General features: G+C 52.5%; 2 protein-coding genes across 3 annotated transcripts in view; one reads left to right on the top strand and one right to left on the bottom strand.

Annotated features, from left to right (window-relative positions):
• The window catches only part of GRHL3 (grainyhead like transcription factor 3), a 34,441-nt gene extending 32,961 nt beyond the window's left edge, over nucleotides 1-1,480 (top strand). For both annotated transcript variants that reach the window (XM_004425734.3, XM_087446563.1), the window contains exon 16: nucleotides 563-1,480. In XM_004425734.3, the coding sequence (XP_004425791.1) occupies nucleotides 563-677 (115 nt within the window). In that variant the 3' untranslated portion in view covers nucleotides 678-1,480. The remainder of the gene's footprint in view (nucleotides 1-562) is intronic.
• A 3,132-nt stretch (nucleotides 1,481-4,612) lies between these two features.
• The window catches only part of STPG1 (sperm tail PG-rich repeat containing 1), a 48,831-nt gene continuing 40,512 nt past the window's right edge, over nucleotides 4,613-12,931 (bottom strand). Inside the window, exons 7-8 of the mRNA XM_014783987.2 lie at nucleotides 8,233-8,423; nucleotides 4,613-6,396 (exon numbers count right to left, since the gene is read on the bottom strand). Of these exons, the coding sequence (XP_014639473.2) occupies nucleotides 6,320-6,396; nucleotides 8,233-8,423 (268 nt within the window). The 3' untranslated portion in view covers nucleotides 4,613-6,319. The remainder of the gene's footprint in view (nucleotides 6,397-8,232; nucleotides 8,424-12,931) is intronic.

Genomic DNA, 12,931 nt, shown 5'->3' with positions numbered 1-12,931 from the left:
CCAGTCCTTACCTGAAGAGTATGGGGAAAGAGAGAGAGCCAAGCCCCCCAAGTCTATTGCACCATCCCCGAGATTTCAGCCTCATGGAGACGGAACTGAGAGGGGGCAGGCACAGCTGAGTGACACATCACAGCCTCCTGCTGAACCCAAACCGCACCGGTCCACCCACCACACCTCTTGCACTTGAACTCACACTCCATGTCCGAGTCCTCAGTCTGGCCTGGTGACTAAGCACTGCATCTCCTGCAATCTACACATTCGTTGCTCAAAAGTGTCCATCTTCTTGTGCGTTAGGAGAGGCATCTGGTGCAGTAGGTGACGTGGTACCAGCAGGCCTGGGTTTGAGTTGTGGCCCGACCATGTGGGTGTGGTGCCTTCCCTGGAAAGCAGGACAGTGAGCACCCACCTGACAGGGGGTGATGAGAGTCAGAGAGCAAGTCTGTGAGGTGCCTGAACTGTGTGGGCACCGATAGTTAGTAACCATTTACTGTCATCCTTGTCGCTGAGAGGGCCTGAGGACAGGGGCCTGCCACGTTCTAGCCACGTCTCTCTTCTCTTCCAGAATCTTGGTCAACATGGACAACAACATCATTCAGCATTACAGCAACCACGTCGCCTTCCTGCTGGACATGGGGGAGCTTGACGGCAAGATTCAGATCATCCTTAAGGAGCTGTAAGGCCCGAGTGTCCACACCCTCAGACCCCCTGGGGGAGGCTCCAGGCAAGGAGCCAGCTGGGCAGAGGCCCCATGCCACACACAACCTCTCCTCATGCCTCAGTGCCGTTACTTGAATGCCTTCCCTGAGGGAAGAGGCCCTCGAGTCACAGCCCCACAGATGTCAGGGCCAGGGCCAGACATGGGAGGCGTCCTGATCCGAACCTCCATCTCACGCTTGAATCCACTCTGCACTTCCGGCCAGTGCCTGTCCAGCCAGAGACGGTGTCATCTTGGTCAACATGCCCAACAAACTGTTTCCTCCTCAGAAGACCCTTTTCTGCAGTTGATCTCCTGTGGGCTGCCTGTTCAGACGGCGGAAGCAGACCCACTCTTGATTCTTCCATCAACTTCAGACCAAGGATTTCTCACCTTTTGGTCAGTTAACTTGAAAACTCTTGATTTTCAGTGCAAATAACTTTTAAAAGACACTATAGTGGAAACACTCTCTTCCTCACGGACTTCCTAAATGCAAGATGTAAATAATAGAGCTGATCAACTAGAACAAAGTGGCCGCTGCGTAAACGACCGCCAGGCCCTCTCACTGTTGTATACATTTCTTATTTACAGTTTTCATTTATGTTATATATATATAAGTATATATTGTATATATATGCAACATTTTATATTTTTCATGGATACATTTTTATCATTTCAAAAAATGTGTATTTCACATTCCTTGGATTATTTTTTTTAGCTGTTATTCAATTATGCATTTTGTTTACTGCTATGGTATTTAGTAATAAAATTCCACCTATGTATTACTTCAAATGCTACCCTTGTTCCTTTTGTGAAAGTCTTCTGGAGAGAAAGGGTGAGAGCAGACCAGGCCTCTCTCCTCTCTGTCCTGTGAGCGGTGGGCCCAGGACTTGAAGGACGGTGGTAAGTGCTGTGCACTGGTGAAGCACAGGTGCCTACCCGGAAGGCAGCAGAATCCTGGTGCTCAGATCTCTGTTCTGTGCAGTCCCCCAGGCTGAATGGTATGACTTTAGGATCATTGACTGGAGATGAAGAAGTCCCGGGAAGGGTCCAGGAGAACTGCACTGGGGCCAGTGGGTAGAGCCCAGGGCTGGGAGCCGTGTGACAACTCTGTTTTGTGTCAGCTTTGCCCCCACGCTCTCAGACAAGTCACTTTCCCTGCAGCCAGCTCCTGCTGGCTCCTACCAGCTCACAAAAGTGACTGTGCCCATCTCTTCCCAACGTGCGGTCAGTGACATCATGTTGGTGCATTGGTGGGGGAGTATTTACACCACGGGAATTGACAAATGCTACAAATCAAGGCCTTTATTTCCCCCAGAGAACAAATCACAAATCATGCCTTCCTTCCCTCCTTCCCTCCCTTCTTTCCTTCCTCCCTCCCTCCCTTCCGTCCTTCTTTCCTCCCTTCCTCCCTTCCTCCCTTCCCTGGCTCACCAGCACACCACCACCTCTAGCCCTCAGTTTCTTTGGCTATAAAATGAGGGGCATGGTCTACATGGGTTATTTGTAACTATCACCTTCAGGGCCCCAGGGTACATTGGTGGGTCTCAAAGGCCAGGGGTGATGTGGGGGAGGGCACAGCCGGCAGTCCCTGCGTGTCCCCCCGACTTCAATCACAGCACCTCTGCTTTTCTCCATTTATATACTAGGGTTTCTTGTAAACTTTCGTCTGAACAAAACTTAAAAAAAAAGTTTGAAAACCATGGATGTCTCTAAGGGCCCCCCAGCTCTGCTGGTCAGAGTCTAGGGTCCTATTTCCCAAGGCCCTGCCAGGGGTCAGGACCGGGACTAGGATCAGGCAAGTGAGGCACCAGCCTCAGGGGCAAGAATTAAGAGAAGCCAAAGAGCTCAGTGATCAAGATAAATCACAGTTCAATGCAATGTTTTTTAATAAGGTAAAAAAACTCCATAATGAACAAAATATCAAAACTTTGAAGCCAGGATCAGTATTACAGAAGTTTCCTTTGGCCTCAGGCTCCACTATGGCTTGCCTGCACTGCTCGAGGGACCCCGTGGAGCACCCAGAGTGGCGGGTGAAATGATGGAGTGGGTGCAGGGTACCGGCACACTGCCAGGCACACCCGAGGGGCTCAGCATCCGTTCACGTCCCTCCCCCTCAGCTTCCTGCCAGCTCCCGGCCCCCACCCCCAGCCGGCCGGGAAGCAGCAAGGTGGTGGGTCTCAACCTTGATTGCACAGTGGAATCACCTGGGCAGCTTTTAGCCCCACCCCAACGCCCTCCACACTCCCTGCCCACTGCCCAGACCCACCCCCCCACCGCTCTGGATTTATCAGAATTTTGGGGGGTGGGGCCCAGGCCTCAGTACTTTTTAAAGCCCCCCAGGTGATTACAATGTGCAATCAAGGTCGAGAACCACTGCTCTAAAGAGGCCATAACTATACAGGCCTCGAAGGCTTTATAATCTGCCATTATAATCTTTATGATCGGGCTGGATTAATACACACAAGGAACTACAGTATCAGCGCAAGCCTGCTGCAGAGCTCAGCAAAGGAGCCAGCAGCTCCCCACGCACCATACCTCCCGCAGCCTCCCACAAAGAGAAATGGCCACAAAGAGGCCATTTCTCTTCCCCTCCACATGAAGAGACGCGAACTGTCAATGCCTAGGAAAGCCACTGCACCTTGAAGAGAGCCCTGCAAGCCTGGAGGAGAGTCAGGCCTGGCCTCAGAGAAGGGCAGGGAGAAAAGAGCGGGTCCTGAGCCCCACGGCTGTCATTCCAGGACTGTCTTTCACTCCAAAGTGTGAAAAGGTGAAAGGAGTGACAGTCAGTCCTTTCAAACAGGGAGTCACTTTAGAAAGGCAGCTGCTGGCTGGTGGAGAGAGCGGCCCCTGCCTCAGGTAGCTTGTGCCTAGTAGACGTACAGCGAGTGAGTGAGGGGAGAAAGGGATGAACGAGGAGAGAGGGAATGAATGGATAAATGAGGGAATGAGGAGGAGGAAGGGAGGGAGAGAGGGAGGGAAGGAGGAGGGAGGGACGGAAGGAGGAAGGAAGAGAGGGAGGAAAGGAAAAAGAGAAGGAGGGAAGGAGGAAGGCGGGAGGGAGGGAGGATAAGTAGGTCAACAAGCAGACAGAAGGACAGATGAAGAGTTGAGCAATTAACTACTTATCAGACCCTGCTACTCTGTGTGGTCCATGGACCAGCAGCATCAGCATCGCCTGAGAGCTTGTTAGAAATGCTGAAACCCAAAACTAATACAATGTTATATGACAATTATCTCGATTTTAAAAAAAAGAAAAAGAAATGCAGATTCTCAGGCCCCACCCCAGACCTACAGACTCTGCCTTTTGCCAAGATCTCCAAGTGATCCGCATGCACATCAAAATTTGGAAAATACTTTATTAAACTATCAGTGTATCCTAACCCTAACTAGACACATTATAATCTCACTGAGAACTTTAATCAAGACAGCAATGCCCAGAGCCTACGTCAGATCAATTAAATCAGAACCTTGAGGGTCGGGGCCTGGGCGGGCTGTCTCCATAACAGCTCCCGGGGTGATCCTAATGTACAGCTGGGGCTTGAGAACCACTGGGCTGGACGGAGCTGTGAGGAGCCTACGAGATCTTGAGAGAGGCTGGATACAATCAAGACAGAGCTTCTGAGCTCAGGGCCTCAGACATAGTCTATAGAACATAGACTCTGACTGGCCAAGGGCAGCCCTGCCATTCTCTTCCCAGAGTCCTCTTTTTCCTGACCCCACTAGGAAGGGGCTCCTTCTGGAAAGACAGACTTCACCTGCTGATGCTCAGCCCAGCTGCTCACGAGGAGGAGAGGCCTGTCTTGTTTTCCGATGCATCACCCCCAGCCTCTGCCCGCAGTGACCCCAGGGCCAGCTGCTTCCAGCCCAGTGGTCTGCTAAGGCCCCCCAGGATCAGAGGGACCTAAAAACCAAGGCCTTGGGGTCTGGCCCCATTGTCAAGAGTCTGGGGTCAAAGAAAGGTATAGCTTCAAGTGTCAGCTTTAAGAGGGGTTTCCAGAACTTCTAGCACCCATTGGACAACTAACGGCCTGCAGAAGAGTTTCTTTTAGCCTGAACAAAGAATTTTAAATTGAAATGTGGTTGTGAACGTCTCAAATCTAGAGATTTCAATTTTAAAGATTTCCCCGATTCTGTTGACGAATCTGCAGATCTGGCAGCAGTTAGCTGGAGCCACGCTGGACGCACCCTGAGACAGGCACAGCCGCGGCTTCCGGACCCCCATCCCCGCCTCACTGTTTGCTCCGTGCGTTGCCCGCCCAGCCCCTGCAAGTGCTTGACCTTGAGCCCCTGAGTTCTAATCCGACTCCTCACCTCGAGGAGAAGCTACGGACCTGAGCACAAGACGTCCTGCCTTTAGGTCGAGACTTCGTTGCTCCTTGCACAGTGCTCTGGGCCGCCTCCCACTCATGCCGAAGCAATGGGGCGCATGCGGGAACCTGAGCTTCACAAAAAGGCCAGCTTTTGTGAGAAGTGAGAATTCAGTTTAATTGGGTATGTTATTCCATCCTTCTCCCTCCCTCTTCCTCACTCACCCCTCCCCAGAGGGAGAGCCAATAAGAGGCCAGTTCTGACAGGGTGTCACCTTCACAGAGGAAAGTCAAAGGAGGGAGCCAAGAGGAAGGAAGTGGAGGGGAGACTGCACAAGACACCTCCACTGACAAAGGGAAGACAACATTGATGTTTGGGGCAGGAGGAGACGTGTGGTGACTTCCATTTCCTCTTGGTTCTTTGGGAATCTCTTCCTCTTTCCAAGAGGAAATGATTTGGCAGGCCAGAAAAGATCCATTAAAGATTGTGTTAAACTTGAGCCAGAGGTTGGGCAGGGGATGGAGACAGGCCGGGGAAGGAGAAAGGTCGGGTAAAAGTAAGCAACTGCAGGCCCAGGCTGGCGCGTGGCCACCCTGCCCCTGAGGACCGTGGTTTCCAGGACTCTGGCTCCAGCAGGGTCCTGCCCACATCTGCTGTTGAATACAGATCCAACACACGGATGTGGCGGCCTCCCCCGAACGTGGGTAATGAGCACGGTGACCATGGGGACTGGCTGCCATGCTCTTCCTGAAGGTGAGACATGAAGGCTTAGCTGGCGGAGGGCCCAGGCAACCCCTTCGTGTCTCTGCCACAAGCGCCTCTGGGCCTTCCTGGCTCCTGGAACTGCAAGTCAAGGCCAGAGGACAGGAGCGGGCCTGGCCGCAGCCCTGTGCTGTCCACCCTGCGGGTGCTCTCTGCGCCCCAGAGCCCCGGCTCAGCATCAGGCTTCTAGACGGGGCATCTGCCATTGTCTGCCTTCTCCCTGGAGTCTGAGCTTCAGGAGCCCCTAAGCCTGAGGGGAGGGGCCAGAAGCCAGCCTGGATGGGTGCAAGACGAAGTAACCAAAGGAGGCTCTGTCCACTCCTTATTCCTGCTCAGGAAAGCCCTGGAGTCTGCAGGAGTGGGGTCCAATCTCCAGGAGGCAGCTCAAGACAAGGACAACACAGCAGCCCAGCCGTCACAGCAGGCTGGGCTGGCAGAGCTGCCCGCACGCCATCAGCTGTGGCACACGAAATAGGCATTCTCTGAATGAATGTCCCGGGAAGCCTGGCCGGGCAGCTGGTGGCCAGGGTTCCCGGAGCTTGTGTGAGGTCACTACGGCACTGGGATCCACTTGTCGTCCTCGTTGTAGAGAAAGGACTGCTTTCCTGGGAATTCCGGCTTGTACGTGGCTGTGAGGAGAGACAGAGAGAGATGGCATTAACAGAGGAAGGGCCAGCTGCTCCTGTCGCTGGCACTCTACATCGGAGCTGGCAGGGCCCGTGGGACCTGTCCCAGCCCCTGCATCTTACATGTGGGGAGACAGAGGAGGGGACTGGCCCGAGGTTATACGGCTTTTGACCGGACTCGAACTCCAGCTTCCCACATTCTTTAACTCATCTTAACTTCAACAGGAGAAAATTTACAAAAGAGTTTTCTATGAAATTTGAAAAAAATATTGAGTAAAGCAATACTCTTAAAGAAGCAAGGGGTCAGTTTGGCGGGGTTTTGTTTTGATTTAGTTCAGAAATTTCCAGAGAAGTGAAGCCATGACAACAGCAGGCACAGTTCCCTAGGAGACCAGCCGCCAAGACCACACAGGGCTTGGGAACCACAACCTGGGGTGACTAGACACTCTCTTATTGACTCTGAATCAGTTAAGGAGAGTCCATGCACTGTTGCTGTACCCGGAAAGCTGCTGATGGGAGCACATGGTGGTCCAGGGAGACCTGCACCCACTGGAAGCCGAGAAGGCAGATGTTTGTATGTGCGTAAGCCCAGGAGGCCCCGTTTGGCGCAGGTGATCACAGCAGCAGGAACTGGCCTACACCTGTGTGCCGGGTGCCCCTCGCCATGCTCAGCATGGAGAAGACTCTCAGAAACAGCTCCTAGAGGCCAGGGCCAGACAGGGTCAGATGAGGTACATTGGCCGAACCAAACCGAGTTCTGCCTGGACTGACCGGGTGACCCCAAGGTCAAACCTCTGCAGTCTTGGCTTGATTATGGCTGCATTTCCAAGGCGGAAGCTCTGAGAATGACTTTCTCCCCGTCTTTACTCACCTGTGTGTTTGGGGGGGAAGGTGTCTCCCCTACCAGATTGATGCCTCTGGGGGCAAGCATGGGGCCTAAGTCTTCTTTGTCTCCCTAGGGTGGGAGCATCATCAATGCTCATTCAAAGATCGAATTTAACAGACCCGCAGCCACCTCAGCTCTGCCTTCCTCCTCCCACGCCACCTGCCCACCTGTGAGTCCCCAATGCCACCAGCTCTGGCCAATGTTGGGGGGTGGTAATTAGCTAAGGGGCTCCATAGAGAGCTACAAATAGGTTGGGGAGTACAGAGACCACCCACCGGAGGGAGACCCTCATGCTATTAGCTCTCAGGGAGATCCCAGTGGTCATGAGATCACTGCTTATGCTCACCTGTGAAAAGGGGATGGACCTGGATGGCTTAAAGAGCTGCTCCAGTAGACAGGCCCTGGGTTTATTTCAGGACAAACGAGGCATAGAGGGGAAATAGCCTGGCGCTCTGCCCTGCCGCTTGCTCACTGTGGATCTGTGGACACCTTGCTCTGTAGGCCTTCCCCGTTTGCCAATTGACTTGGCCAGACTAGACCAGTCATTTAAACATTTTTAAGAACACGAACTTTTTTGACAATCTGACAAAAGCTATGGCCCCTTTCGCCAGAAAATAATGTCTGCATGCTCCAAATCTGCAGACAATTTCAGGGTCACAGACCCCCTGGGGCCTGTCTTTGAGCCTCTGGAACATTCCTGGTCATCGGTTATGAATCCCTGGCCTGGATCATCTCTAAGAGCCCTTTCACCTTAAACACACACACACACACACACACACACACACACACACACACACAGACACAGAAAATGTAAGCTGAGAAGTCTTCTAGATCTACTGTAACCCCTGTAAACTGTTTGGCAAACAGCCTGTAAATCAGTGGCATTTGATGGCCCAGGAATGACAAACACTTCCAGATTTGGTTTTTACAACCATTTAGAACAATCCTCTGACCTGGGCCAGGCAGGCCTGGCTGGGCCGGCGCCGCTGTCCACCGGCTGGTGTTGGACATGAACGGGGCACTAGAGAGGAAAAGCTTGGGAGGCCCCACGTAGTCCACGATCTCGTACTGACCAGGGCCCGGTAGAGGCGGCTTCGGGGGCAGAGGCAAAGGCTTGGCGGAGAAGCTCAGGATGGGATTTTTCCTTCAGAAAAGACAAAATGTGAAGATGTCACCAGAGCAATCTATTGGGGAAATGGTAGTGTTTAGACATAGCCAGGACCTGCGCAGTGCCAAGTCGTCTGCAAGAGGACTGGACATGGCACTGGGAGACCTGTTTCTTCTTCTGCCTCCACTGCTAGTGAGCTGGGGGCCCCTGGACCTCAGTTTCCTCATCTGCACAATGGCAATCATAACAGTACCTACCTTGTAGGCTTGTTGTCAGGGTACATGAGACAATACATCTAAAACATGGTACTTAGGACAGGGCCCAGCACAAAGGGAGAGCTTAGTACACATTGTTGTAGATGATGTTGTCGAGCTAATCAGGAATGGCAGGCAGCATCAACTCATGTGCCAACTCTGATCAACTAGTAGTGCCTGGCTAGAGCTCCATGTAAAGAACTGAGGCCTCACATGGGCTCAATGGCAGGAGCATCGGTGATCCACTTGTGATGTCTGCCATGGCCAGGAAATGGGAAGAGGTATCCCGAATTCCAGGGATTTGCCATCCCAAAACTAATAGATCTCTAGAGGCCACTCCAGTGTTAACATTCCAGAATCCCACTAAATACTTCCTGGCAAGGCAGGATGCAGGAGTGGAAAAATACTGGGTTGGAAAGTAAGAGACCTCGGCATAACACTCACCACTTACATTGTAATTGTTTGTTTTCAGGTCTGTCTCCCCCTCCTTCAGGAAAGGGAGTCTTTTATGTCTGGGATTGCGAGAGTAAAATGAAGCAGAAATGGAACCTGTACTTGACCCCTACCTCTGTCACTAACTCACTCTGGGCCTCAGTCTCCCTGTCTGTAAAATGAAGGGGTTGCACATGATGACCTCTGAGGTCTCTTTGAGCTGTGACTTTCCATCAGGCCTTGATTCACTGGGTTGCCCAGGGAATTCTGGGATTGTTACAGGAGTCATGTTACTCTCCCAGCCATGCAACAGAAGGGCTGCCTACTTCCCCCTCACCCCTGAAGCTTCTTCTAAGGTCTCTAGCCAAAACGGAAGAGAATGTTCTCAGAGCACTGAATGGCCACAGAAGCCTCACCCCAGCTCAAAGCCAACCCATCCACACAGAGGAGGGGACCGGGATTCCCAGCCACTGGAACTCTGCTGCCCTTTGATCAACACCTTCTGAAGCAGAGAACGAGAGGGTATCTAGAAATGTTTTATCCAACCTCCTTATTTTGCTGAAGTTGGTGCCCAGAGAGTAAAAGTAAGTCACCCAAAGTCACTGAGCACGTTAGTGGTAACGCCGGCCCCAGAACGTAAGTCTCGGGTGCCTAGCCATTTGGGGAAGGCATCATGGCAGAGGGGACTAGGTTTTAGAGTCACACAGACCTGAGTCTGAATTCCATTCATGTCACTTCCTGACTGTGAGACCTCAGACAAGTCCCCTAACCTCTTTTTACCTCCAGCAAGGACCAACAGCATGAACTCTTTGTAAGGGAGTTGGCGAGTGGAGAAAAGGTATGTAGGCACCCAGCACAGTGCCAGCACACAGTAGGTGCTCAATAAAAGTAGTCAGCGTTATTATTATGATCCCTGTAGCACCACAGCCTGCTGCCTGGTCACAGAGGAGCAACTGGGACTCAGGACAGGGAGATTAGGGGTCACCCTGAGGTAGCGTGGACATTCACACTGCCAGGGGAGACTGTTGAGAGCCATCGTCAATGTGCTTGAGGCTCCCATCGCATGACGGAGGAACAGCTGGCTTGGATGCTTATATTTAGAACAAAGGTGCCCACAGGAAAAGGAGAAAAAAAACATTGCCTCTTTTCTTCCCTTCCGGTCGGTGGGGAAGAACTGGTTAGAGTGTGTGATCAACCACCTTTCCCCTTATAAATAAAAGCTGGCTTCTCCTTGTTCTGGCTTGTTCACTCCTTCAAAGCACTCCCAGAAATTTGATGAGTGTGTGACTGGCATCATTGGGAGACAGGCTTGATTCCTGGAAGTTAGAGTTGGAAGGAGCCAACCACTGTGTGAGGTCACCCATCAGTCTGGGTCATCCCCAAGCCCGATCCTTTGAGAATACCATGAGGTGTCTGCTTTCCTATCCAGGGGCAGCCTGCAGGAGGCTGGGCAAGCTGGGTCAGCGTCTCACCAGCATCCTTGGTGAGAATGGGTTAGAGAGGTCCCTCGCCTTCTACTCCGTCAACAGGCCCAGGAGAGGCTCAGCACCATCAACTCCCCTCTCTGGAGCTTTGGTGAGCATCAGCCATGTGTGCGGCTCTCTGCCAGGCACTCTGGGGAGTCCAGACTGTTCTGTGCTAAGACACGGACCCTGAATGCTCCCTGGGCTTGGCCATCCACTGCTAGAGATAATCACGACTGGTGACAACTTAAGGCAGTAGAGATTTGCAGTTGGACAGATTTGGGTCTGAATCTCCACTTCCCCATTCGCTAGCTGTGTGTCCTTAGGAACGTCTCTTAGCCTCCCTAAGCCTCAGTTTCTTCCTCTGTGAAACGGTGGATAACAATGCCTGCCACCCAGGATTGAGCTGAAGATTAACTAGTGCTTTCCTGGTATTGTTTTGTTTTGAACATGAAATGTTAGAACAGAGGTAAAACTCTGCCTTGAGAGTGCAGAGAGACTACTTCCAACTGGGTGACTCTGGAAATCCACCCTAGAAGAAATAACATTTGCCCTGAAAAGTGAGCAGGGATTCTTCGGGCAGAAGAGGTGGAGGAGGCAGCATTCCTGGGGAGAAACAGCAGGGGCCGAAGCACGGAAGAGGGACAAGCTGTAGCTCCATGTGGTGGGAGCTGGGACACAGGAGACCGGCGGAGCCTCCTAGACTGCCTCCAGCCCTCCATCCCCCCTGACGTCCGGGCTGTTCACTGTTTCTGACTGTCCCCCTTACAGACCCTGATGAGAGGCTAAAGGAAAAGCTCCTATTTATGGCCTCTCCGTCCAGCCTAGTCTATGCCCCCTGCTCCCATTTTACCTTCCAGAAACGCCCAACACAACACCATCAGCAACTCCGTGCCTTTGCCATGCTGTTCCTTCTGCCAGGAGCACCTGCCTCCCTGCAAACTCTGATTCATTCTTCACTCCTTACCTCCTTTAGAGAAACTTCCCTGGCCACCACCCTCGCCCCTACCCCACCTCCCTTCCTGTGGCTCCACAGAGGAGTACGGGCTTTGGAGTCAGGTGGACCTGGCTTCCACCCTCTGCTCCACCGTGTTGGCGAGTCTGCACGCATTTGTAAACTCTATGTACAATACCGACCTGTAGGAGGGTTGGAAGCTTGACTCTGGATAACATCTGTGAAAGCCCTGAGCTCAGTGTAGCTGGCCCCTCAATACATTCTAGCCATTCTTCTTTTCTCTACACAGAACACACTAGATTGTCTAGGCTCTCTGCTTGCCTAGCTCTTTAAGGGAGGGGATTGTGTCTGACTCATCTCTGAGGCCCCCGTCCCTATTCCAGGACATTTGCTAAACTGCAGAGAAGAGTAGAGGGGTTGAAGCAAGCAGGGCAGCCCAGACATCTGAACCCCCCGGAGAGTTTTATCAACGCCCAGCGCTGGTCCCTCCGTGTCGCAGTGGGGCTGGGCAAATCACAGAGGTCAGGCTGGCCCAAACCCAGGGCAGCCCACAGAGCATTGTGACCGGGACTTTTATGAGCCTCACTGCTCAGTTATAAAAGCCAACCTGGTCCTGCCCCGTAGAAAGAAAACATCTATCAAAGGCTCTGACTTGGCCACAACTGGATAAAGTGTGTTTGCAGCTTTCAACGTGAGCTGTTTGCGAATCACCCAGGAATACTGAACGTCTCAGAGGACCCAGCAGGTCACTGGGGGAAGGCAGCGAGACCCTGAGGACACTCCCAGGCACAGGTTCGCTCTGCCTCGGGGATTCCCAGGGTCGGGAGGGATAAAGGGGCAATTTTTTCTCATCATTAAAGGGCAGCCGATTGCCTCTGGGGTGGAATGCAGGGTCTGTTTAACAGGGTAGGGGTGACAGATTACAGCCGGTTGGGAAGACGCATCCCATATCTAATTGAAAATCCCAGGGGAACCTTAGGTGGGTCCAACATAATTACCCAAATTGGAGCAGGGCCAACAGGGCTTGATTCTTCGGCTCTGGCTGTGACAGGACAGCGTGTCTGTGCAAAACCAGTGGCTTAAAAACTCCAGGAAGTAGATCAAGGGTTAGGAAGATGTCAGTGGGTGTTTCACCTCCTTGCCGGGGAGCGTGAGCTGGAAGTCAGCCCCTGGGAGGAACTATTTTGATCTCCAGAAGCCCTTATCCTGACTCACCCTGATTCGTTGAGTCATCACTGTGACGAGCACTGAAGACCCGAAGCAGTGAAACCCTGGCTCACACTCCCCTTCTCTTCTAAAACCCTCTGGAAGCTGGTAAATCCTCTTAGCTTTTGAGTCAGCAAGGTGGCCAGAGCAGAGAGACACCCCGTGACGTGGTTTTCAGCTAAGGAGCCCAGGAACGGCCGTGCTAACACCCCGCCAGCCCCTAGCACAGCGTCT

This window comes from Ceratotherium simum, chromosome 22, assembly GCF_057802395.1.
Source record: "Ceratotherium simum simum isolate JZ-2026a chromosome 22, ASM5780239v1, whole genome shotgun sequence".
NCBI lineage: Eukaryota > Metazoa > Chordata > Mammalia > Perissodactyla > Rhinocerotidae > Ceratotherium > Ceratotherium simum.
Note: the sequence above shows the minus strand (reverse complement) of the source record. Positions and strands in the feature narration are given on the sequence as shown.